The 26,391-nt window shown below is 40.8% G+C and overlaps 1 protein-coding gene across 1 annotated transcript; it reads left to right on the top strand.

Annotated features, from left to right (window-relative positions):
• Positions 1-2: 2 nt before the first annotated feature.
• On the top strand, positions 3-26,391 carry FAM111A (FAM111 trypsin like peptidase A). The gene is given in 5 exon segments (XM_075545666.1): positions 3-228; positions 7,872-8,029; positions 20,810-20,916; positions 22,395-23,382; positions 23,385-26,391. Coding segments are annotated over 3 exon segments (1,809 nt in total). The 5' UTR covers positions 3-228; positions 7,872-8,029; positions 20,810-20,838; the 3' UTR covers positions 24,128-26,391.

The following is a 26,391-nucleotide window of genomic DNA, read 5'->3' as shown; positions in this document are numbered from 1 at the left end:
CCCCTCCACCCCCGCCGGCGCGGGATTTCTGAGTTGCTGACATCTCAACTCGAAACCGAAACTCATAGCTAAAGGGAGGCTCTCCGCAATCTTCGAGAACGTTCTGACTGTCGGTCTTTCTGGCTGGCGGTTGTTCGCCTTATCTTTCTCCCGCGGAGCACTTGGTGGGTGTGAAGCACGCCCACCTCGAGGTTAGCAGCCAACTCCCAGGAAGTCGTCGGGGAATTGGTGAGTTGGGGACCATCTGTCCCAAGTAGGTGAGTTAGACCCTGGGGTCCTGGAGCTGATCTGAGGCTTTGAAGGGTGCAGACAAATTTCAGGCGGCTGAGGAAAACAACCAACACTGTATGTAGGGCTGGATACAGCTCTTGATTTAAGGGGAACTTGATGGGGGCCTCTGGGAACCTCCTTGAGACTCAGAATATTTTCAAACGGAAGTGCTGACTGAGAACCGGGCCTGTTTCCTCTCTGATGACTGCCTGTGGAAAATGTGTATGCAGTCATATGCAGTGGTGTGATTGAGCCAGTTTGCCCAGGTTCCGCAGAACCGATACCTAATTTTTTAAAAATCATTTTATTGGGAGCTCTTACCGATATCATATCATTCCATAGTTCAATCACATCAAGTAGTATGGTACAATGGCTGCCACACTTTCAAAACATTCTTTTCCTGCTTGAACTCCTTAACCTCAGCTCCCTGTTACTCCCCCACCCCTACCACTGGACCCCCCAGAAACCCTTGCTCTCCATATAGGTCCATCAATCCTGGGTTTCAGATATGAAAACCAGGAAAACATATAACAAAAATTTAAGAGGGTGACCCTCAATTACATAACACATCTGAGATAAACCCTAATATGAACAAACAAAAATACAGAAAATGTTGAAAACCAGATCAGGCCTCATGTGCATCAAGAAGGGGGATCAACTGACAAGGTCTTAGCTGTTCAAGTCAGGCATATCATTTTGATCTATAGTTATCACTCCAATATACTCTACTAGGTCACCACTTTCCTCCTATCCCTCTATTACAGATAGAGGGAAATCACTGGAGGCTTATTTCCTATGTAGATCCCACAAATGTATCTCGGGTTTCCACAGTCAAATCTGCAAACCAGATTCTCACAATTTAGGCTCTGATAATATTCCCACCTTTGGCCTCAGATTATATGATTTATAGTCCTTGGGTCACTGAGGATGGTGCGCTTCTTCCAGGTGGACTTTGTTGACATTTCACTTAGAAGGCTGCTTGTTTGGAAATATGCCTTTAAGACCCCAGACGCTAGTTTATCTGTTAGTCGGGCACTATCTAGTATCTTGAGCACACTTTGCCATAGCACCCATATCTTCTGTGTTTCCTTCCTGAGGTCGAGCACCAAGCAGCCATGCCCCTTTTAAATGTTCATTTGACTAACAGTATTCTAAGGGCCTGTAGTAATGTTCATTGTGTCCATAGGTACAAAAAATTACATGGAACTATGCTTGTCATATTTATTTATTCATCTCATAAAACTTGTTATACTTTTTATGAGATACTACATTTTTATTCCCTTGTATCTGTTACGTCAGGAAATAAACACCTACCACAAAGAGGGAAAGCGTCAAACAACCAGGCTGTGACATGCTGTCATTCATTTCAGCTTTGTATTATGCCCCAGATTCCCACAAGCTATGATGAATGAGTTACGCAATTCTTGAAAGTTTTCAAAGAAATAAAAATGTTGTCAGAACAGTTGCTGTAAGTTCAGCAGAAGTGGAAATGGGTTTTACAAAGATGAATGTAACATGTGCAGAAAAGAGAAGTCTCCTATTTTTAATAAATCAAGCACAATGGCTATAGTCTAATTGGCCTACCTCTAGTGAAAAGATGGTTAAGGATAAATCATACAGCTAATGATGCTCTGCTAAATGCAAAGAATATTGCAGGAGAGAGTACCAATCAAGAAACAATATGGAAGTATCTTAAGTAACAGTTTCATTGTGTTTTTATGGTTAGGTACTATAAATATTTTTTTTTCAATAATGTTTTAAAACAGTCTAGTTTTGTGTGCTTCTTCTATTGTTCTTATTTAAGTATTAACTGTATGAAATAGAGTACCCACCTTTCCCTGTACCATTGTTTCATACTTAAAATTGTCATTAGGGCAGCTAACCAGTTATTAAATTATTTGAATCCTATCACTGGTCATATGGTAGAGATATACTTAAATTTGGAAGAAAACAAGAAGCTTTATAATTCTGTATTCCCAACAGCAGTGTACAGGAATTCTAATTGTTCCACATACTCACTAATACTTGGGATGGTCAAACATTTAATTTTAGATGGTTCAAATAGGTGGTTTTAAAATATATATATCATTCTTATAAACTCTACAAAAGCAATCAGCTGGGGTATCATAAGCAATTATTGCTTTATTAATCATTTTATTGGAGGGCTCTTACAGGTCTTATAACACCCAAAATTTCACTTGTATTAAGCACACTTGTGCATATGTTGCCATCATTTCCAAAACATTTTCTTTCTACTTGAGCCCTTGAGGTCAGCTCCTTTTTTTTCCTCTCCCCCCCCCCCAACACCCTAAATCCTTGATCAATTGTATATTATTGTTGTTATTTTTATATTATACCATCTGTTGCTCCCTTTACCCACATCTCTATTCTTCATCCCCCTTGGGAGCTAGGGGAAGGGGTCAAGGGAGGGTGTTATATATCCAACCTCATGATAAGTTACCCTTTCTCTCCATCCTTCCCCTTCCCCCAACCCCCTCCTTTCATGACATCGTATTTCCCACTACTATTCCTGAGGGTTTATCTGTCCTGGATTCCATGTGTCAAGAGCTCTTATCTGTACTACTGTACATATGCCTGCCTAGCCAGATTTGTAATGTAGAACTGGATTATGATGGGGGGGTAAGCATTAAAGAACTAGAGAAATACTGTGTGTTTCATTGGTCCTACACTGCACTCTGAATCGTCCCTTCCTTGTGACCCTTCTGTGAGGGGATGTCCAATTGTCTACAGATGGGTTTTGGATCTCCACTCTGATATAATTATTTGTTTTGTATTTTTTGGTAATAGCTGTGGTTTTGATTTGCATATTTTTTGTAAACAATGCTGCTGAACATGTTTTCATCTGCTCCTTCTAAGCCATCCACACATATTATTTAAGAAGGAAGTGCTTGTTCAAATCTTTTGCACATCTTTTGGTGGAGTTGTTTTCTTTGTTTTTTTAACAAGTTCTTTATGAATTTGGATACAAACAAACTGTGATTTGCAAATATTTTCCAGTATGCAGCTTGTTTTTACATGCTAATACCAGAGCATTTCAAAGAATAAACGTTTTAAATTTTGATGAAGTTTTGTTTGCTAACATTTTTCTATTATCCATCATGTTTTTGGTGTGCTAAGACATCTTTTCTAATTTCAAAATCACAAAGGTTTTCACTTATTATTTCCTTGTGGAACAGGGTATCACACCAGGGGTATTGCTGACATTTGGGCAAGTTCTTTTATTAAAAAAAGTATTTTGGTGTGGATTGTCCTGTGCATGGTAGGATAATTAGCCACATGTCTGGTCTCTACCTGCTAGATACCAGTACCCTACCCCCAATACCCATCACCAAATGTTCTCTGGAGTCCAGATTTATTGAGAGTTGAAAATTATTGTTATAAAACTTTTATATTTTACATTGTTCCAAGGGCTAAAAAGGACCTCACTTTAGAGTATATATATTTTAGTCATATATTTGCAAAGTCTTACACAGGACAAAGACAAGAAAAAGACAAGTCATTTGGATGAGAGACAATCAGCACAAGGCATTAATGGTGTCCAAAGATTCACAGAAACTAGATCACTTTAATAAGACCTGGAGAACCAAGAATATTGTCACAAAATCATGATTGGTGACAGATCAATCCATCGTGGTTGTAGATGGGACGGCAAAAATGGGAAAGTAACCAATGATGGGGAGATGTACACTATTGCAGATAGAAAATCCTGCAAGATTGGTCTGTGGTTCTCTGGCCCAGGCAGTCAGGATATAATTCATGCTTGTGTGACCCCGGCACCCCAGTTTCCATCCAGGACACATGTAATCAAATCCCTAAGGCCTAGGCTGCCTCTTCCCAGACTGACTAGGAGAGTGACAGTAATATACTTCAAACACACTTTGCCAGAGAACTAGATTTTTCACACTTCTGGTCAGTGACAGAAAGAGCTCAATGGAGGCTGAATCTATGTGCAGAATCAAAATTGAATTTAGAGTTCCCACTGTAAACCATGGAAGTTGTAAAAAAAAATCGAACAGAACACATAAAAATCAATATTCTAGGCAATCGTGAGTTTAAAAGGCCTGGTGTTAGGTATTTTGAATCAAAACCATACAGTTACGCATGTGAGGAATGACATAAGAAAGAGGAATGGTGTTGCATTCATGTCCGAAAGCACATTTCAAGATCTATCTTGTACCACAATGTTGTCATGGTGAGCAAATGTCTGCACACCAGGAAATACCGTTAATACAACAACTAGTCAAATGTATGCACCAGCCACTAAAGCAAGTGTTGCAGAAATTGAAGAACACTACCAATGTCTTCAGTGTGCAATCAATCAAGCTTGCCATCAAAAGGCATTGATAATGCCTGGTAAATGGAATTAGGAAGTTGGAAATAAAGAAGGAACAGTAGTTTGAAAAGAGAGCATTGGTGATAAAAAAAAACAAACCTGGAGATTGGATAGAATTTTCCAAGACCAGTATTTTGTAAGACCCACCTTTCCCTAAGGGTGGGGCTGGTGGTTTCAAACTTCCAACCCTGTAGTTAGCAGCCCAATTTATGACTACTATTCCACAAAGGCTTCTATTGTGGCAGTCACCTAATCTGATGTCAATTTAAGTGTGGGGATGGAGTCTAGGCTGTTAATCTGGAGATAGCCAATGAGACTTCTGTGTGGGCATGGCCTTCTTAGATTTCTGGGAAATCTGGTACTTCCTCCTTGGAGGTGGAAGACACTTCTCTTTTGCTCTGCTACTCCTTGGGAGACGTTACAGAAGACAAGCCACATGGATGCAACCAGACCGCGGAAGCCGAAGAAGCCACAGAGAGACCCCTGCCAGTGCTGAGATGCTTCCACCACCACTGGACCCAAAGACTTTCTACCCACTGGCTTGTGATCATCCTGCATTTGGCTCCATAGCATGTGTTTTATGAGTCTGAAGAGGACTTTATAGATTGATATTCAGAAATATGTGCTAATATTGGACTTAAGGACTTGATCTGGACTGGGCTGGGATGTTTATTCAATGTTCAATCGCTCTTGTATCTAAATCTCTTATACACATATTTGTGTCCATGGATTTGTTTCTCTAGTCTACCCAGACTAACACAATTGTATATCCTAAATGAATTTTAAGGACATCTCAAGAAGAGAGTTGATGCATGAACACGTGATAGAAGACCTGATGAGCTGTAGGATCACAGCAAGAACATCATACATGAAGAAAGCAATAGGTCACTAAAAAGACCGAGAAGATCAAAGTGGATGTCAGAAGAGCCTCAGAAACTTGCTCTTAATCACAGAGTAGCTAAGACATTGAAAGAAATGATGAAATAAAGCAGCTGACCGTGATTTTAAAGGCAAATTGAGAAGGCAAAGTAAAGTATTATGATGAAATACGCAAAGACCTTGAGTTAGGAAACCAAAAAAGGAAGAAGATGCTCAGCACATCTTAAACGTAAAACACTAAAGAGTTGTAACATTGAAAGATTCTGCGGGCAAAATATTGAATGATTCAGGAAGAAACAAACAAGATGGAAACAACCCACAGAGCTACTGTACCAAAAGGAATCGGTCAGCCTTCAGCCATTTGAAGAGGCAGCAGGTGATCAAGAACCAATGGTATTGAAGGAAGAAGTTCAAACTCTACTGTAAGCATTGCCCAAAATCAAAACTCCAGGAATTGAAGGAATCTCGACTGAAATGTTTCAACAAGCTGATGAAGCTCTGGGAGCACCTACTAGTCTTTGCCAAGCAATTCAGAAGATAGAAGCTGCTTGACTAACTGACGGGGAGAGATTCATATAGTACTCATTTCCAACTGAATGTGCAAATTATAGAGCTACATCATAGATATCACGCTCAAGTAAATAGCCTTCGATGTGCAGATTATACAATCTTATTTGGTGAAAATGAAGAGGGGTTGAAGCACTTGCTAATGAAGATTTTCAATATGAATTATTAGTTAACGTACAGAAAGCAGAAATCCTCACAACTAGACAGGTTGGCAAAAACCATTACAAATGGAGAAAAGATTGATACTGTCAAGGATTTTATGTTGCTTGGGTCCGCAATCAGTGCTTATGGGAGCAACAAAATACACATTACTTTGAGTAAATCAACTATGCAAGTCCTCTTTGAAGTGTTGAAAGCAAGGATGTTTCTTTGAGGACTGACCCAATCCAGAATATTTCTAATCACTTCCTATGCATGTGAGAGTTGGACATTGAATAAGAAAGACCAAAAAAGAATTTATGAGTTTGAATTGTGGTGCTGGTGAAAAATATTGAAATTACCATGGGCTGCCGAAAGAACAAACAGATTGATTTTGGAAGAAGTATGAAAGCACAGCTCCTGAGAGGCAAGGATGGTGAGACTTCATCTCAAGGACTTTGGACTTGTTACCAGGAAAGATTAGACCCTGGAGAAGGATGTCGTGCTTGATAAAGTAGAGGGAGAGCAAAAAAGAGGAAGGCCCTCATCAAGATGGATTGACAGAGTGTCCGTAACAATGGGCCCAAACAAGAGCATGATTGTGAGGATGGCACAAGACTGGGCAGAGTTTCAGGCTGTTGTGCAAAGGGTCCCTATGAGGGAAAATCACCTCAAAGACACCTAACAGCATCCACCATGAACCGTAGCCCTCTTCCTACCTATGCTCAGAATCTAAACTCTACTACAGAGCTGGGACCGCTTTCTGGACTCTCACTTTTGCTCCACAGATTTGTCTGCCTATTTTTATACCAACACACTATGTGACTATACTTTGTGATATTTTTATTACTGATCATTATAACTACGTGAAGTCATATAATGGAAGCTTTCCGATTTGGGGTGTGGAAGTGTATTTTCAAACTTGTTTAGGCTCTTCTATGAATCCGAATCAACAAGATGTTTAATTAGATATTTTCAACCGTTTTATTGGCACATCATTCACAAGTCATACAATTGAGCAGTTCCATCGTACAATCACATTAACTAGGTCTTTTGTATTTCACCATGGATTTAAAATACGCTTGACATTTTCTACAAAGAAAAAGAGAAACCTGCTGGGATTTTTACTAGGATTGAGGTGAAACTATAGATCAATAGGGGCACATTTATATTATTTAACAGGATTGTAGTAGTGATCCATGAACGTGGGGTATCTGTTCAGCTCTGCCTCAGTCTTCACAGGGACATCTGCTTACTGCAGTATGACCGCACATTAGTTTTACTACTAGTATCTTCAAAGCTTATGACTTCAACAGAAATTGGAGACAGGGTAATCTAACTCAGTCCCTTACAGGGAATTTCCTGAATGTCCCACTCAATAGAAAACATCACAAAGCACTTTACATCCCAAACATCATGAACCTTTGCCTCGAAATCCTTGCCTTATGAGGTACACTAAGCCTAAACCATTGAACTGTAAAGTCGAGCCATTCCTAAGCAAACACCCACATTAAAACACCTAATTAATATCAGACTTCAAGTTTTAAATAAATAGTTCAACCTGAGCGTTCCCCTGCTGAATTGCAATCAAGTTATTGTTCTGTCAAGTTACTGTTCTCCTGTACCTTGGTAAGCAATACATTTGGTTTTGTTTTATGAACAGGTTGTCTGGTGATATTTAGGGAATCCAGCATTCAACATTCTTGGAGCTCCAGTGAGACCTAGTCAGGTTTCATCACGGTTGAAGCCCAATAACCTCAACCTACAATCGATCATTGCATTCCTGTGAGGAGCTTTCAGCTCAAGCACTCTGCCCTCCAGGTGGGAAAAGTAACTCTTGCCTTAATTCATTTTTCTTGTGGGGCTCCCCAAATACTGAGTTTTACTGTCATTGGGAACAAGGGAACCTTATTTGGACCCCTTTTGATTTTCTGCCTGCCTCTGCTACCATGACCCTTTGAATCTATTGAGCCAGTTGCTGTCTGTATAGGTTTACCAATTTTGGGTTTCAGATACAGAAAACCATCCAGAATCAAGACAGATTATAAATAAATGGCTCAACCATGGTGACACATTGGAACAAAGAAAACTCTCAATTGAAAACAGAGCAGGAAATGTTAGAAACTAGAGCAATTATACATTGGATCAAGATAGAGTTCAGTGACAAGATGTCGCATTTTTGCCTAATTTCAGTTGCAGTAATCTGTCCTGAAAAGCCCTCTGTCTAGCAAAGAGCCCTTTCCTATCTCTGGTCCATAGTCAAAGGGAATTCACCAGAGGCTTAATCCAAATAGGGAGCTCTGCCAATGGGTTTTGGGCTTTCACTGTCATCTGCAGCCTTCTGCAAACTGCAGCCTTCTGCAAACTGCAGCTTCTACAAATCTCTGATACCATTCCCTCCTTTGGATTTGGATTTTATATTTACCATCTTTGGATCACACAAGCTGGTGGGCTTCTTCCATGTGGACTTAGCCAACACTTCACTTAAATGACTATTTTCTTTTAAACCCCAGATGCTATTCTTTCTGATAGCCACGCACCTTCTGCTTTCTTCACCACACTTTGCTTTAGCACCCAAATCTTTAGTGATCACTTCACGGGGTTAGGAATTAGGCAGAACCATGAAGGAGCATTTGTTTTCTCTTCTGTGCTACCCTATCTTCCAATTGGATAGGGAGGGATCTGCCATGCCAATGAAATTGCCAGAGTAAATATTCTCCTGTGGTCTCTTTTTGAAATTTCGGTATTTCCTTATTCAAATGACAGCCACAGCTCATAGTGATTTACTGATATCCTTGTATCTAAATAAAACCCCACTTGAAGATCTCAAGATGTCAAACTTTTGTGGGCAAGCGTTTCTATGGCAAACGCAGGATTATTAATGTTCTGATTGGCCCATGTACACTTTTACCCAATTCAGGCAAGACTATCTTAAAGCAGAAACTAAATAACGGGGCTTACACCAGTGAAGAAAAGACTCATGATACCATACACCAGTTCATGTAACACTCCTTTCTTCCAGTAAAAAAGAAAGGTCCATGGCTTTGCTTAGTCACTAATGTCAGATTAGCCTTGGTGCTCCAGCACTTGGATTGATGGAAACTGAGATTCCATAGCTGCTAAATTGAGAACAAGACCTCAAGCTTATGGTGTTGTACTTTCTGGCTTAGAATCTCAAAACGAACTCTGATGGAGAACAAAGAAGGGAGTGTGTTGTCCCAGCCAAAGGCAGTGCTTTGGAGGCGAGCTGCAATTGGGCAGGCAGTTGTTGATTTTGCTTGCAATCCCTCCAGGACTCCTTGGCCTTGGTCTTCCCCTTCTCCTCCCCTTCCCCCCCCCTCCCACCCGGCTATCTCTCTGGTGACTTTCCTTGGGAAGCTGGCAGTACAGGTAGCTCCAGAGTTAAACTACACCTTTTTCAGAACATCCAGGAGAATCCAGAGGAGTGAGACTCCACACGAGATTCTCCCAATAGTTCAGCACAAGAGGGCCATGTTGGCGCAGGTTCTGATGTCGGTGCCCTGCCCTGCCTCTCTCAGAATTTATTATCATAATGCATATTATTCAGTGTGATTAACTCCCAGGAAATGCTAGGAAAATGAGCCTCAAGTGTCTTCATTTTCTAAGCAGTAAAGGGGAGTAAGATTTCATCGTGATGTGGTGCGTTTTGAAGGACACAATGTCTTTAAAGTTCTCGTACATGTCTGGCCCATTTCTCGATTCAGATTTATAGGGACCCTGTGTGACAGAGTAGACCTGCTTGCTAGGGTTTCCAAGGCTGTAGCCCTTCATGGAAGCTGAATGTCTCATCATCTTTGTCACAGAGAGCAGCTGGTGGGTTTGATCCACCAACCTTTAAATTAGCAGTCCAACACGTAACCCACCGTACTACATGGTGCCTGCCACTTATTCAGCACACCATCAATTTTCCTGAACAAAAGGACAGAGAGCTTGACAGAAAGGGCTCAAAGAGGAGGGAGCACATTTGAGGCACCTGTCGCAATCAGTACAATTGGATGACTCTTCTAGATAGTCACTCTTTCAGGCCATCCTAATTTTTCTGTTCTTCAAACATGACAAGTTCATTTTCCCACTTACTGTTATGGTCTGCGATTCCCTCTACCTGCAAAGCAGTGTCCCTAGAACTTGACGTGAGCAGCTGCCCTTGAGTCAGTTCTTAGCTCCAATGTCACTTCCTCCAAAAAACCTTCCCTGAACATTCAGTAGGGTTGTTTAGCTTCCCATTCATGTCCTCCCTTACTAATTTGGTTTAGTTACTTCAATATTCTTTATCGTTTTGAAAGGCAAGGGTGTTACTTTGAGGACTAAGGTGTGCCTGATCCAAGCCATGGTATTTTCAATGGCCTCATGTGCACGTGAATGTTGAACATTGAAGAAGAAAGATGAAGAAGCATTTGAATTGTGGTGCTTGCAAAGAATACTGGCAGCACCCCGGGGTGCCAATAGGACAAACGGATCTGTCTTGGAAGAAGTACAGGTCGAGTGCTCCTTAGAGGCAAGGATGGTAAGACTTCGTCTTATGTACTTTATGACATATTGTCAGCAGAGATCAGTCCCCGAAGAGGTACATCATGTTTGGTAAAGCAGAGGAGCAGCGAAAAGGAAGAAGGCCCTCAATGAGATGGATGGACACAGTGGATGCAAAAATGGGCTCATACTGAGGATGGTGCGGGGCCAGCCAGTGTTTCGTTGTGTTGTGCATGAGGTTACTATGGGTTGGAACTGGCTCAATGGCACCCAATAACAATGTATTAATCACTCCCTATAAGTTTTGTTTTTCTATTTCTAAGGATCGCATGTAAGCCATAGGACTTCAGGGAACTGTATCTGGAACAATGCCTGACATATTCTTGAGTCAGCAAATGTATTCTCACCAAGTGAGTAAGTCAGTAGAGGACAGGATGTTATTAGAGACATTGAAGATAGGAACTGCTCTTTTGGAGAAAGGTGAGCCAGTGAGCTTCCCTAAAGATGACAACCTGGGAAACCCTCTGAGGCAGTTCTTCACTTGGCCTGTAGGATTTCTTTGAGTTAAGCTTGACTAGCCAGCCATGGGCTTAGTTTATATGCTCTCTCAGATTCTAAATGTTAAGTCATCGTCAACACGTGCACTGAATCCTGTGCTCTGCTAGTTGTTGGGCAATCAGTTCTTATCTTCAAGAATCTTACAGCATAGTTCAGTTCCGATTAGATGCATCTTTTCAGTGTTGTTGTTGTTTTTTTGTTTCCTTTGGGGCTTCTGCTGTTTAAAAATATCCACCCATGTGGTTAGTGCATTAATAAGTGAGTCCGTTCTGACTCATAACAACCGTATGCAAAACAGAATGAAACACTGACCAGTTCTGTGCCATTGTGTTAATCCGAGTAGAGTAGAGAAAGAAATCCAGGAGACTCATGTGTATAAGAACTTTCCCCTAAGTCCTACATTAGCCCATGTATCCTATACCAGTCTATAAATTCCTCTTCAGACTCACCCAACACATGCAATGACACTGAATGCAGGAAGATCACAGACCAGTGGGTGGGAAGTGTTAGGGACCCAGTGGTGGTGAAAGCACTTCAGTGCTGACATGAGTCTCCACATGGCTCCTTCAGCTCCAGGACTGTGGCTCTGTCGGCATAGTTCCATGCGGTTTGTCAGCAGGAAGATCAAGCAGAGAGTCTGTGTGTCCCACCTTCAGTGAGCTATATCCGTAGCGCCTCCAAATGAGGTCAGCAAGTTGCAACATGATTAACAGGCCAAACCCCACCCCATTCACTCTTAATACTCTCAAGCTGACATGAGATTATATAACTCCCACAGCCATCTTCCTCACAATTGTTCCTATGTTTGAGCCCGTTGCCGTAGCCTCTGTGTCAGTCTATCTCAATGAGGGCCTTTCCCTTTTCCCCTGCCCCTCTACTTTACCAAGCATGATGTCCTTCTCCAGGGTTTGGTCTCTCCTGAACACATGTCCAAAGTATGTTAGATGAAGTCTCTTTTTTTTTTTTTAAGCATTTTATTTGGGGCTCATAAAATGCTTATCACAATCCGTATATACATCCATTGTGTCAAGCACATTAGTACATTTGTTGCCCACATCATTCTCAAAACATTTGCTTTCTGCTTGAGCCCTTGGCATCAGCTCCTCATTTTTTCCTCTCCCTCCCCGCTCCCCCCTACCTCATGAACCCTTGATGATTTCTAAATTATTATTATTTTGTCATATCTTACCAACTCCCTTCGCCCACTTTTTTGTTGTCCATCCCCCAGGGAGGAGGTTATATGTAGCTCCTTGTAATCGGTTCCCCCTTTACACCCCACCTTCCCAGTATCGCCACTCTCAGAACTGGTCCTGAAGGGATCACTTTCCTGGATTCCCTGTGTTTCCAGTTCCTATCTGTACCAGTGTGCAGCCTCTGTTCTAGCCAGATTTGTAAGGTAGAATTGGGATCATAATAGTGCCGGGGTAGGGGTGGGGAAGAAAACATTTAGGAACTAGAGGAAAGTTGCATCTTTCATCGTTGCTACACTGCACCCTGACTGGCTCATCTCTACCCCACGACCCTTTTGTAAGAGGATATCTGAATGGTTCTTGGGCCCCCAATCTGTACTCCCTCTCATTCACAATGATTTGATTTTTTTGTTCTTTGATGCCTGATACCTGCTCCCTGATCCCTTCGAAACCTCATGATCACACAGGCTGGTGTACTTCTTCCATGTGAACTCTGTTGCTTCTGAGCTAGATGGCCACTTATTTACCTTCAAGCCTTTAAGACTCCAGACACCATATCTTTTGATAAGCAGGCTCCATCAGCTTTCTTCACCACATTTGCTTTTGCACCTGCTTTGTCTTCAGTGATGGTGTTGGGAAGGTGAGCATCATGGAATGCCAGTTTAATAGAACAAAATATTCTTGCATTGAGGAAGTACTTGAGTGGAGACCCAGCGTCCTTCTGCTATGTTAATACTAAACCTATAAATATATGCACATAGATCTATTCCCACATCCTCATATATAAATATATTTACATATGTACATAACTTTATTTAGACCTCTATAAATGCCCATTTGTCTCCTAGTTCTTTCCTCTATTTCCTTTGACTTTCCTCTTGTCCCACTATCATGATCAGCCTTCATTAGGGTTTCAGTAATTCCTCTTGGTTACATTACCCTTGGTCATGCCCTACCAGGCCTCCTACACCCTCCTCACCATTGATTTGGATCACTTGTTGTCCCCTTGTCTCTGGTTTTGTCAACACTACTGCCTTTCACCCAACTCCCCCTCTACCATGTCCCCCTGGAACCATCAGTCTTATTGTTTTCTCCTCCAGATTGTTCATCCAGTCTATTTTATTTAGACAGACTTGCGGAGATAATAACATGCACAAAAACAAGACAGAGCAAAACAAAGCAGCAAAAGAAAACAACATCAACAACAACAAAAAGCTACTAAAAACAACAGTAACAACAACAAAGAATAGTTCAAGGACTATTTGTTGGCCTTCAGGAGTGTTTTCCGGTCGAGTCTGATGGGGAGCCATGCATGCCCTGGCCCCAAAGTTTATTTTTGGTATCCCTTGGGAACTTTGTTGCTCTGTTTCACTTGCTGTTCTGTTGCATGCCATGAGTGTTTTGCCTTGGTGTGGTGGGATCAGATCATGTGCAAGTCCCACACTGTGTCTCTAGTGTTGTCCCCTGTAGGGCTATGGGTCAGTGAGGAATGTCGTGTCTCATAGTGGGGTGGCCATATGGTCTTCACTGTGGATTGGCTGCTCTGAGCTTAAATATCATCCTCAAGGCTTGGTGGGCCAGGATGTGCTCCACTCTTGCTTCCTCCCCCTTCATTTGCTCCTGTGTGCTCTGATCAGACATGTCCCTCTCCCGAAGCTGCAGCTTCAGTGCTGTACTGTAAAATAAATTATTTTGGGGGGAGGGCCAGGTGTCCACATAGTTGAGATTGGGGCCGGCCCCTCAGACATCTCCACTGGTTCCCTACTCCATGTCAGTATGTTGCATTCACATCTTGGAGCACCAGGTTGAAGTCTGGTCTCTCTTTCCCTGTGGAGATATAAACAATACCCTCTCCTTGGGTGGGTTAGTGTCCTGTTCCCCCACAACTCATTTCTTCCTCCCCCCCTTTTTTACCCCTCATTTTTAGTTGGCTATCCATGGATTTGGTCTGGCCCATGCCATATTACCTGGTCCTCACCCAGCAATGTTTGTATACAGCTGCTTTTTCCTTATGCTCCTTTTGCATTTTTTTAACACTAACGTCAGCAGACTCTGTTGTACTTGTCCTTTTGTGCTTGGCTTACTTTGCTTAGCATGATTTCCTCCAGTTCTTCCCATGCAGCAATGTGCTTCATATGTTCATCACTGCTTTTTAGCGAAGCATAGTACTCCATTGTATGTATGTGCCAGTTTTTTAATCCATCCATCGGTTGATGGAAATTTGGGTTGTTTCCAACTCCTTGCAATTGTGAACTGTGGAGCAATGAACATTGGAGCACAGATGTCTGCCCGTGGTGTGTTTCTTGCCTCTTCTGGGAATATGCCCAGTAGGAGGATTAGTAGGTCGGAGGGTAACTTGATTTCCATCTGTTTTAGAAACCGCCAGATTGATTTCCATAGTGGTTGTACATAGCTACAGGTCCACCGGCAGTGAATGAGAGTTCCTGTCTCCCCACAGCCCCTCCAACACTTGTTGCTTTCTGATTTTCTTAATTGGGTCATCTTTGAGGGTGTTAGGTGGTATCTCATTGTTGTTTTAATTTGCATTTCTCTTATGGCTAAAGTTTGGGAACATTTTCTCATATGTTTATTGGCCATTCGGATTTCTGTCCTTGGGAAACTTCTGTTCAGGTTGTTTGCCCACCTCCTCAGTGGGCAATTCTTTTTGAAAGCTAGCAGAATATTTTAGATTTTAGTAATAAGGCCTTTGTCTGATGTGTCATAGCTAAAGATATTTTCCCAGTCCGTGGGCTCTCTTATGACTCTTTTGGTGAATTCTTTTGGTGTACACGGGTGTTTTATCTTCGGTATATCCCACTTGTGAATTTGTGACTCATCTGTATTTGTGTCCTTCCCTATTTCAAATAGCCTATGTATTTCTTGCGCCAAACTTCTCAGGTTGGTCCCAATTCCCTCACTGGTGACCCTAATAGTTTGGGGTTTTACCTCAAGGTCTGTGATCTACCTTGAGTTTATTCGTGTGAATGGAGTGAGATAAAGGTCTTGCTTCATTTTTCTGCAGGTAGATACCCATTTTTCCAGCACCACTTGTTGAAAGGGCATCTGCTTCCCATTGGATACTTTGGGGCCCTTATAAAAGATCAGTTGTCCGTATGCTGATGATTTTATTTCTGGGTTTTCAGTTCTTTTCCATGGGTCTGAGTATCTGTCATTATACCAAACCATGCAATTTGGACCACTGTGGCTGTATAATATGTGCTAAAGTCAGGTAAAGCAAGCCCTATGACTGTTCCTTCTTCTTGAGGAGTTTTCTCCTAATTCTGGGCTTCTTCCCTCTCCATATGAAGTTGGTAATAAGTTTTTTCCATTTCTTTGAAGAAAGATGAGGATAATTGTATCGGGATGGCATTAAACTTATATAGTGCCTTGGGCAGAACGGACATTTTTACTATATTGAATCTTCCAATCCACAAACATGGGGTTTCCTCCACTTGTTGAGGTCACTCTTGGTTTCTTATTACAGTGTTCTGTAGTTTTCCTCATATAAATACATCTTTTGTTGGTTTAGTCAAATATATCCCTAGATATTTCAATTTGTACTTGGCTATTGTGAAGGGTACCGCCTTTTTGGGGTCTTATCCAATGTGTATAGTAGTTCAATGGACTTCTGCTTGTTGATCTTTTACTCAACCATTCTGCCAAAACCCTTTATTGCTTCAGTATTCCCCTTGTGGAGCTATTGGTATTTTCCATATGCAAATAACGATAGTCTCACCTCTTCCTTCCCCAGGTGAATACCTTTGATGTCTTTTCTTTGCCTTATGCTGTTAGTGAAAACATCCAGTACTATGTTAAATAAGAGTGGGGACAAGGGCATCTGGTCCCTTTTTTCAGGGGGATTGTGTTAGTCTTTTCTCCATTGATTACCACATTGGCTGTTGGTTTTTCATACATAGCTTGTATTGTCTGGAGGAATTTCCTTCTCCCTATCTTGTCGAGTGTCTTAAACATGCATTGCTCTTGGATGTTGTCAAAGGCTTTTCTGCATATATCGATACTATCATGTGGTTCTTATCGTTTTTCACATCAATGTGGCGAATGATACTAATGGTCTTTTATATGTTGAACCATCCCTGTATCCCTGGTATGAATCCCACTTGGTCATGGTGAATTAATTTGTTTTATATAATTTTGTATTCTATTGGCCAGTATTTTGTTAAGGATTTTTGCATCAATGTTCATTAGGGATATTGGTCTGTAGTTCTCGAGTCTTGTAGGATTCTTGCCAGGTTTTGCTATGAGAGTTATACTAGCTTCATAGAAGGAGTTTGGGAGTTTGCCATCTTTATCTCTATTCTGGACAAGTTTGTGTAGGATTGATGTTAGTTCTTCCTTGTATGCTTGGTAGAATTCTCCTGTGAATCCATCTGGTCCAGGGGCTTTTTTTGTTGGCAATCCCTTAACAACCTGTGTATTGCTTCTATTGATGTGAGTCTGTTCAAATTCTTCGGGGATAGTCTAGGGAGGGATTATTTTTCCAAGAATTTGTCTAGATCTTCCAAGTTGTTAATTTCATTGGAGTGCAATCCTCTGTAGTACTGTGTAATTATCCTTTTGATTTCATTAGGATCAGTTGTAATGTCCCCTCTTGCATCCCTCATCCTTGCTATTGAAATTTGTAGCCTTCTCTCTTTTCGTTAGGCTTGCCAGTGGTCTCTCAATTCTGTTTATCCTTTCAAAGAACCAACTTTTAGCAGCATTAATTTTTTCCCATAATTTTCTTATTTTCCCTCTCCAGAATCTCAGCCCTGATTTTTATTATTTCTTTTCTTTTGCTATTAGTAGTGTTGTCCTGCTGACTCTGCTATGGTTGTAAATTGTGTGTCAGCATATCAGTTATGAGTCTCTCTTCCTTTTTTAGGTGTGCATGTATTGCTATGAAACTTCTGATGACTGCCCTTGCTGTGTCCCATAAGTTTTGGTACGTCATGTTCTCATTCTCGTTGGTTCTCAAATTTCCCAATTTCATCTCTGATCTGGGCCAGTACACACTCCTTTTGCAATAGAGAGTTATTTATCCTCCAATTGTTTGCTCTTTTTTTCTTCGTCTTCCTTCTGTTGATTTCCAGCCTTATTGCACAGTGGTCAGCTCCAAATGATCCAGCTCTGGCCCAGACAGTGGTGGTGGTGAGGTCAAGCCCTAGCCGGCCTCCACTGTGGTAAGCCAAAAGTCCCCAGCCCCTCAGACCTATGTGGGTCTGTGCCTACTTATGTTTATGGTGCTCCTCCTGCGATCCTGCAGTATTCAATTTTCCGGGGCTGATTTCAGTGGAGTCCCTCTTCTATGTGTTATTCAGTTGCTGTCTTTCCGGGAGTCGCTAGATGAAATCTTACCATCCTTTCCTATAAGGTGCATTCTCGCCATACTTCTTCCAAGACAAGTTTGTTTGTCCTTTTGATAGTCCATGGTTCTTTCAGTATTTTTTGCCAGCATCACAATTAAATTTGCCAGTACCTTCAATTCACTTGCATCAATTTTTCTTAGGCCTTCCTTCCTTATTCAATGCCCAAGTTCCATATGCACAGGCGGCAACGGAAAGACACCATGGCTTGTGTCAGACACACCGTAAAGAAATCCTTAAATATCTTTGCTTTTCAACACTCTAAACGGGTCTTGTGTAGCAGTAATACTTACCCAATAAATATTGGGTACTTATTTATTTAATATTTATTGGGTAGCCTACTATGAATTACTAATTGCACTAAAGGTTCTCAGTGCGTTTTTATTTTTGTCGCAACCTTGAATACAATAGAACAAAATCCCACCCAGTCCTGACCTATCCACATTGTGCTTAAGTTGGAGCCCATCATTGCAGTCATATGTCAGTCTGTCTTGCGGAGGTCCTTCCTCTATTTTGCTGCCTCTCCACTTTACCAAGCACATGTCCTTCTCCAGGGACTGGGATCTCCTGTTAATATGTCCAACATACATGAGACTAAGTCTTGCCATCTTTGTCCTTGAGGAACATTCTGGCTGTACTTCTTCCAAGACACATTTATTCATCCTTTTGTCTGTCCATGGTACTTTCACTATTCTTCACCAGCCCCCTAATTGTAAGGCATGGATTCTTCTTCAGTATTCGGTATTCAGTGTCCAGCTTTCACATGCATATGAGGTAATTGAAAACACCGTGGCTTGGGTCAGGTGCACTTTAGTTCTCAAAGGAACATCCTTGATTTTCAGCACTTTACAGAGGTCTTGTGCAGCAGATGTATCCAATAAAAATGCATTACTGCATCTCTTGACTACTGCTTCTATGAGCATTGATTGTGGATCCATGCAAGACAGAACTCTTGACATTTTCATACCATAATTACCTATTGGTCCAATTGTGAGGATTTTGGTCTTCTTTACATTGAGTTATAATCCATCCAGAGGGGGGCAAACTTTGATCTTCATCGTCAAGTGCTTCAAGTTCTCTTCATTTTCAGCAAGCTTGTTGGAACATTTCATCCTTCAATTCCTGGAGCTTTGGTTTTGGCTAATGCTTTCATTGCAGCTTGAACTTCTTCCTTCAGTACCATTGGTTCTTGCTCATATGCTGCAGGGGCTGTATTTTTCCCATTTTCTTTTGACTTGAATTATGATTGCATAATTCAGTATCTGTACCATAGAATCTTGCAATATTGCACCTCGAGGCTTGAATTTTTTCTTTAGTTCTTTCCATTTAAGATATGCTGAGCGTCTTTTTGGTTTTCTACTTCTAGGGCTTTTGCGCATTTCATTATAAGATTGCATTTTGTCTTACCAGCTGCCCTTTGAAATGTTCACTTCAGCTCTTTGATGTCATTATTTCTTCCATTTGCCTTAGCTACTCTCTGATGAAGAGCAAGTTTCAATCTCCTTTGACAACCAATTTGATCTTATCTTTCTTTTTTAATAACCTTTTACTTTTTTTATGAATGATGTTCTTGCTGTCTTCCCACAGCTCATCAGGTCTTCTGCCATTAGAGTTCAACGCGGCAAAGCTGTTCTTGAGATGCTCTTAAAATTCCAGTGGGATGTACTCAAGGTCGTATGTGGCTCCCCTGGAGCCCTGGTGACTTAGTGTTTACAAATTGGGCTGCTTACTGGAAGGTCACCAGTTCCACGCCCAGTAGAAAGTTGGGGCTTTCTACCCTTTGTAAAGAGTGACAGTCTCAGAAACTCACATGGCTAGTTCTACTCTGTCCTAAAGTGTCACTGTAAGTTGGCATCGACTCAATGACAGTAAGAAGGAGAGAGAAGGATTTGATTTCATTTTCTTCAGCTGCAGCCTGAACTTACGTATGAGAAACTGATGGTCTGTTCCACAGTCAGCCCCTGGCCTGGTTTTAGCTGATGATAATGAGCTTCCCCAGTGTCTCTTCCCAAGGATGTAATAAATTTGATTTTCGTGTATGCCATGCAAAAACATCCATGTGTACAGTGGTTGACAAACAAGTGTTCTATATGTGAGTAAAACCGAAAACTTCATCATATTACTTGTTTTCAATAGAGGTTAGACCACTATTCCCATCTCAGCTACTAAACCAAACCTGTTGCCCTGGAGTTGACCCCCAACCCATGATGATCCCATGAATTGAATTGCTCCATAGGGTTTTTTGGGCTGTTACCTTTATAGGAAGTGGATTATCAGGCCTTTCCTTCTAGCCCCACTGAGTGAGTTCAAACCCACTACCTTTAGGTTAATAGTTGAGCATAATCCATTTGCATATCCCAGAGACCTTACTAACATCTTAGAAGTGAAGAAAATGGGCCTGAGAATGGTTCATTAGTATGCCCAAGGTCATGGAGCTAATACATGATATTTGAATCCTGATCTTTGAACCCAGGTGATCTGATAAAAATTAGCATTGATGAGTCATTATTGTTGTGAGCCACCATCAAATTGGCCCCACTTCCTAGGGATGCTGTGTACCACTTGATGGGACAATATACCACAGGATTGGACCCTATATAAAGAATAGTTTTTCATTAGCTGTTTTTTTTTTTCAAAAGTAGATTACCAGGCCATTCCTTTGAGGCAGCTCAAATGCCCTATCTTTTGTTTAGCAGCTGAGTGCTTTAACCATTTGCACCCCCAGGGTTTCCCTGATCCTTAAAAGGCAGCGTGTGTGTGTGTGTGTGTGTGTGTGTGTGTGTGTGTGTGAGAGAGAGAGAGAGAGAGAGAGAGGCGGTATTATACTTGGTAGATCTACTCTCATTAAATTAATGTCAAAGTCTAGAGTGGGAATAGAGAATGGGTAGAACTGAAATAGAAAGGTGGGACTTGGGACCCCAGATAATCTTATGCAATAAGATTACAATAATTATAACTGTGAAGATGCTCTGACATGAACCTTTTTAAAATTATTGCTTCAGCTGAACGGCCCATTCATCTTCAAGCCACCATGAGGTCTAACAAGCAGAAGATAAAGAAGTCCCGCTTCCGTAGAAAGAATAAGAAGATTGAGCAGTGTTTTTCTCCAGTACGTGTATGTATAATATCCATGAAATACAGTCTACCAAGCTGAGACATAGCCATTCTTGACAAGGCTTTTATAATTATTTCTGCCAAGAAATTACCTCTTTGGATGCTGAAAATGGGACTCGTAAACAAATTAAAACATTTCTAATTCATTTTGTTCTCTTTTTTTTGTGGTGGAAGGAAAATTGTGGCCATGATTTTGACCACATCAAATTATCATTTAATCAAAAACTATCACAACCCTTCCTGGGAAACAATTTTTTTTATAAAGCCAATATAATGTACTAAATCCAACTCACTGCCATGCAGTCAGTTCTGACTCCTCGCTACCCTCTAGGGCGTAGTAGAACTGACCCCCTTTGGGTTGCTGAGGCTGTAAATCTTTACAGGCAGAGAAAGGGCCCTGTGCACTCGAACTGGTGAATTTGAACTGCTGACATGTCACCAGCCCGACATGGAACCCGCCATGCCACCAGGACTCCCCCCGATGCACTGAACGAGGGAGTGAAAGCAACAAAAAGTCTACTACTTGAGTGGTGTCCTCAGTCTGCATAGTAACTTACATGTACAGTGTTCGAACCACTGGCCATCAGGTTAGCAGCTAACTTAACCCCTGCGCCTCAAAGCCTCCATCCAGAATATTAGTGCTAGTATTGTAAGAAGGAGAACCAGGATTACAATTTAATCCACTATGGCTTAGTTGTTGGAATGGGCATGGTCACGCATAATGTTTCATTTAATATTTCATTCCATTCATCCCTCTGTTACTGTGTGACCTGATGGAAGCTATTTACAAGGAAATCTTTCCAAGCCTCCCTTTTTCCATCCAAAGAGTAGAAAGGCCACCTCTGTTCCTCTTCATTTCATAGGATTCAGAGATTCATTGATTAATAAGGGAAAGAATTTAAGTTCTTCTTATGGTAAATGCTAAAGGAATCAAGGTGCTTATTATGAGAAGTGGCTGAAATATACTATTAAAACCATATGATTAGTTTGCTAGTTTAACATTGAACTAAGGGTTGCTTAATATTTCAGCCTGATAATATATCAATATTTACTATTTGGTGATTTAGAATTTTAAGAGGAAAATGCTTAGTAGAATCCATCATTCTTATCTGGAAAGCCTAAAATTTGTATAACTGAAAGATAGTAAACAAAGCCTGATATGTCACTCTCAGAGAGATGGTAGACTTCCAAACACTGTCTGTTTCTGATGCATCCACACAACAGATTGCATCTTCCCCCTTCTATTTCCCAGAAAAACACTCCAATGTGGAGACATCAACAGTTCCTCTAACTGATGTGACAGGAAGCTCAGCATGTTTGGATCCCAAGTTGAATTCTAGTCTAATTCTGTTCCCTCACCTGTTGAGATCGATGTCCCATAGAAATTGGGTGCATTAAATACTGAAAGGAAAGCTAAAGACTAGGGTTTCATTCGGAGTATTAAAGCATCTCACCTCTTTTTTACTTCTTTAGGACAGTGAAGAACAAAAGAATATTCCTCAAATAGAGATGGGGTCTACCACTACAACTGATGACACCCATGCTCGGAGATCTCATTTGCCTCAGCAAAATCCAGAAGACCTGGTCACGCTGATCATTACCTTCAATAAAAGCTGCAGGGGCAATGATAAAAGGAAACATACACTCACACACACAAAGACAGATAGCTTATACAGTGCACTCATTTCTCTCAAAGCTGTCCAAAAAGTGATAGAGACTCATAAAGGCAACGAGATGCTGGTGTGCGGCATAGAACACATCAAAGGTTACTTAAACCTTGGAATGCCCATTCATTGTATTCCTGAATGGTCCCACCTGGAAATTAATTTCTCAGTAGCCAAGAGTAAACATGGGAATCAGATACATAGTCGGCACGAGACCATCGCTGGTGCTGACTGTATCAAATTTAATATTTCTGCAATTGGGAAGGAGAAAAGAGAGATTGTTAAGTGCAAGCAACTTCACGTAAGAGGGTCTCAGCTCTGCGTCTATGCCTTCAAAGGAGAAACTATCAAGGATGCACTATGCAAGGATGGGCGGTTTCTTTCCTTTCTGGAGAGCGAGGAATGGAAACTTATTGAAAACCTGGAATTCGTTATAGAAAACACGCAGCTAGTAGATGAGTTAGAGGGCAAACTCTTTGAACTTGAGGTTGAAAAAACAAGGAGAAAGACCAGGCCCCAGAGAGGCATCTCTCAGAATTCTGAGTCAGTACAAAGAGCAGCCAGTGTGTTGAATACACAAATCATGGTCCAGTATCCCAGTTTGGAGAAAGAAAGTAAAAAAATCACAGAATACTTAAACCAAGAAATTACAGACAAGAGGAAGAAAAATGCATTGTTTAAATTACATAAAGAAAATTTTGGGAAACTGGTCAGTAACTCCACCACGATGAGAGAACACAAAAATTTCGTTACTTTTGGTGAGTGTGTTGGGCGTATATCCTGGAACAACAATGGAAACACGGATCTGCCACTGGCTTTGTTTTTAGAGGACCCTTCATTTTTACTTGTCGGCATATAATAGATTTCATTGTAGGAGAAGGAATAGAGCCAAGTAGGTGGGCAGATGTAATTAGTGCATCTGCCCAGATGACATTTGATGATGAAGCGCATAGCACATTCAAACACTTTAATTTTGAGCCTTGGTTCGAGGTGTCTGGTAAAGCTTTTGATTATGCTGTCCTGAAACTGAAGATAGGTGAACAAAAACTGCCTTTGGAACTATGTGATAGAAAAGCTCAGGTGGCCCCACTTAATGGGTTGTTACATATTATTGGCTATCCAGCTGGAAAGGATAAGTCGACTGATAATTGTTCTATGATCCCTCTGAGTTGTCGAGAAGAAGCATGTAAAGACAGGATAGATGCTGGGGAAGCCCTAGGTCACAATATACCGTATGTTTGTTTGCAAACTGAGAATAGTTTCAAGCCAGAATTAGAGGATTCTAATGTGATTACTTATCACACCACCTTTTACTTTGGGTCTTCTGGTTCTCCAGTGTTTAACTCGTCCTTTGAGCTAGTAGCTATGCATACAGCTGGTTTTCCTTATAAGTACCCGAATGGGATTTCTAGTGTCATTGAATTTGGCTATACGATGGACGCCATCCTCAATGACATTAAGCAAAACCATGGGGAGTGGTATAAGACGGAATGCTCACGTATAGGTCAGGGGGATGTAGAAATGGAGACTGATGAAGAGTGAGGACTAGTGAGAACTAATAGTGAACACAGTAAACTTGAGTGGTCAGTAAACTTGAGGTGGAAGAGTCAACCCCGTCACAACAATATAAAAATTATTTGAGAGACATTATGGTAGTAACATAATTTCTTCATTTAAAAAAACTTTTATGACAGTCTACTTTTATTGACTCTCATAACTAATTTAAAAGTTACGTGGTTGTTGGATTTTTTTCAGATCGCGTTATTATGGGTCCGTACAACTCTTGTTACAGTCTATACATTAACTGTATGTGACGTATGTGTATATGGAGTACCATCATTCTTTTCCAGACGTTTACTTTCCATTGAGCCCTTTGGATCAGCTTCTCTCCCCACTCACCTTGTGGCCCCGTGATGGATTATAGATTGTTATTAATTTTATATTTCACACCAATCGCTATCTCCCTTCCCCTCTGGATTGTGATAAGAGTTGTATGAGCCCCTAATAGAACAATAAAAAAAGAATTGAGATTAATATCGGATACTACTTTGTTTATACTGATTTCTTCTGCTTATTATTGTTGATATAGTGATTGATAGAAATGATTATTGGGAAGTAAGAACATAGAGAGCTTGTAAGCCCACTTGCCTTGAGCCATTACAATTTTATCTTTAATGGGTTTAGGATACACCTGAAAAGAAGGTTCTGAAATGATAAGCCCCACCCAGTGCTGTGGAGTACTCAGGACATTTGTATTCCAAGAGGCTTTCCGGGAGCTATTGACAGATTACAGAAAGAGGAACTCTTTGGTTTTTTGAATCTTGAGCTAGTGGTTTTTGTCAGAAGATGGAAAAAATCTGGAGCCCCAAAGAAAACCCTTCTCTCGGACTGAACATTAAAGGGAGCCTGTGGGAAGGCTGAAATGCTTGCTAGGGGACCACCTGGATCCACTTGTTGAATGGAAGTGAGAAAAATGCAACAATAAAGAGAAGGGTTGAATCTGACCCCTGAGACCCATGGACCTGGTTCACAGGAACTAGAGAAGATGAGAGCGGGTTGACTGGTCTGAAGTTTATGACCTAGCCCAAGGGGGTTAGAGTTGTTTAGAATTTGTGATGGGGCCATGGTCTAAAGGCAAGGTGACCAATGGGCACCCTGGTGAGGCTAATTAGGCAACCTACATAGAATTAATCAGAATCTGACCAGATGCAGAGAAAAATTTTGAGCCTGTGAACCGCTGCATATTGCTGCAGACTTTATGGATGGCCTGTCCTGATTTGACTTTGCTTATGGTTGCGGACTTCACAAAGTTCCAGCTGGAATGAAATTCTTCACGCAAAGAATATGATTGTCTCCTCAGTGCGCTGGCTTGGTGTAAATGGGCAGAATAGAAATTGGATGCCCCAAATGGGGTGGATAAAGGTATCAAGTTGTTGGTTTACAAACATTCATTGGTGGGGGAATGTATTCATAGGATTATAGGATTAAGGTGTAGGTGTTACTTAACTGCAATTGTTAGGTATAAGATATTTTTGTTTCATTCACTTATGGAATGTTATGTTTAAATGAGGGTGACACATATTGAATCATATGCATTTTAGTTTTATAGGTAAAGATATAATTTTTATAGTTATAGATATAATTTTATAGGTATATTTATATAATTTTATAGGCATATGTATAATTTTATAGGTATAGATATAATCTTATAGGTATAGATATAATCTTAGGTATAGATATAATTTTATAGGTATATATATATAAAATCTTATAGGTAAAGATATAATTTTTATAGTTATAGGTATAATTTTATAGGTATATAATTTTATAGGTATAGATATAATTTTACTATTGTATTTGTTTTAAATATTTTGTATGGCTAAAGAGTTGTGTAAAAGTGTCACATTGACAAGAGGTGGTCTACCATAGTTACATAATTCCATGTCAACTTGAAGATATATAAAAGTGTAGGGATGGTATTCAATCTGTCAATCAGATCACAGCCTGATGGTGCCTTCTTGTGGGTGTGGCCTTTTCAAAAGGAGAGTCCTGGTAACCTCCCATCTCTCCTGCCTTCACCTTCCTGCTGGCTGACCCTGGTTGTTGCCAGAGCTCTGTGATACATCCACTGCCATTGGATCCATACAGCTTTGCAGTCACCAACTTGGGATCTTCCTGCATTCTGCATCATTGTTTGTCACTGCGTGAGTTTGAAGAAGGATTTATGGACTAGTATTGGACTTACGGATTTGATTTGGACTGGAATGTTTTTCTGATACATAATAACTTATTGACATAAAGTTCTT

Source organism: Tenrec ecaudatus, chromosome 4 (genome assembly GCF_050624435.1).
Source record: "Tenrec ecaudatus isolate mTenEca1 chromosome 4, mTenEca1.hap1, whole genome shotgun sequence".
NCBI classification, from domain to species: Eukaryota; Metazoa; Chordata; class Mammalia; order Afrosoricida; family Tenrecidae; genus Tenrec; species Tenrec ecaudatus.
This window is presented reverse-complemented; position numbering and strand designations above follow the sequence as displayed.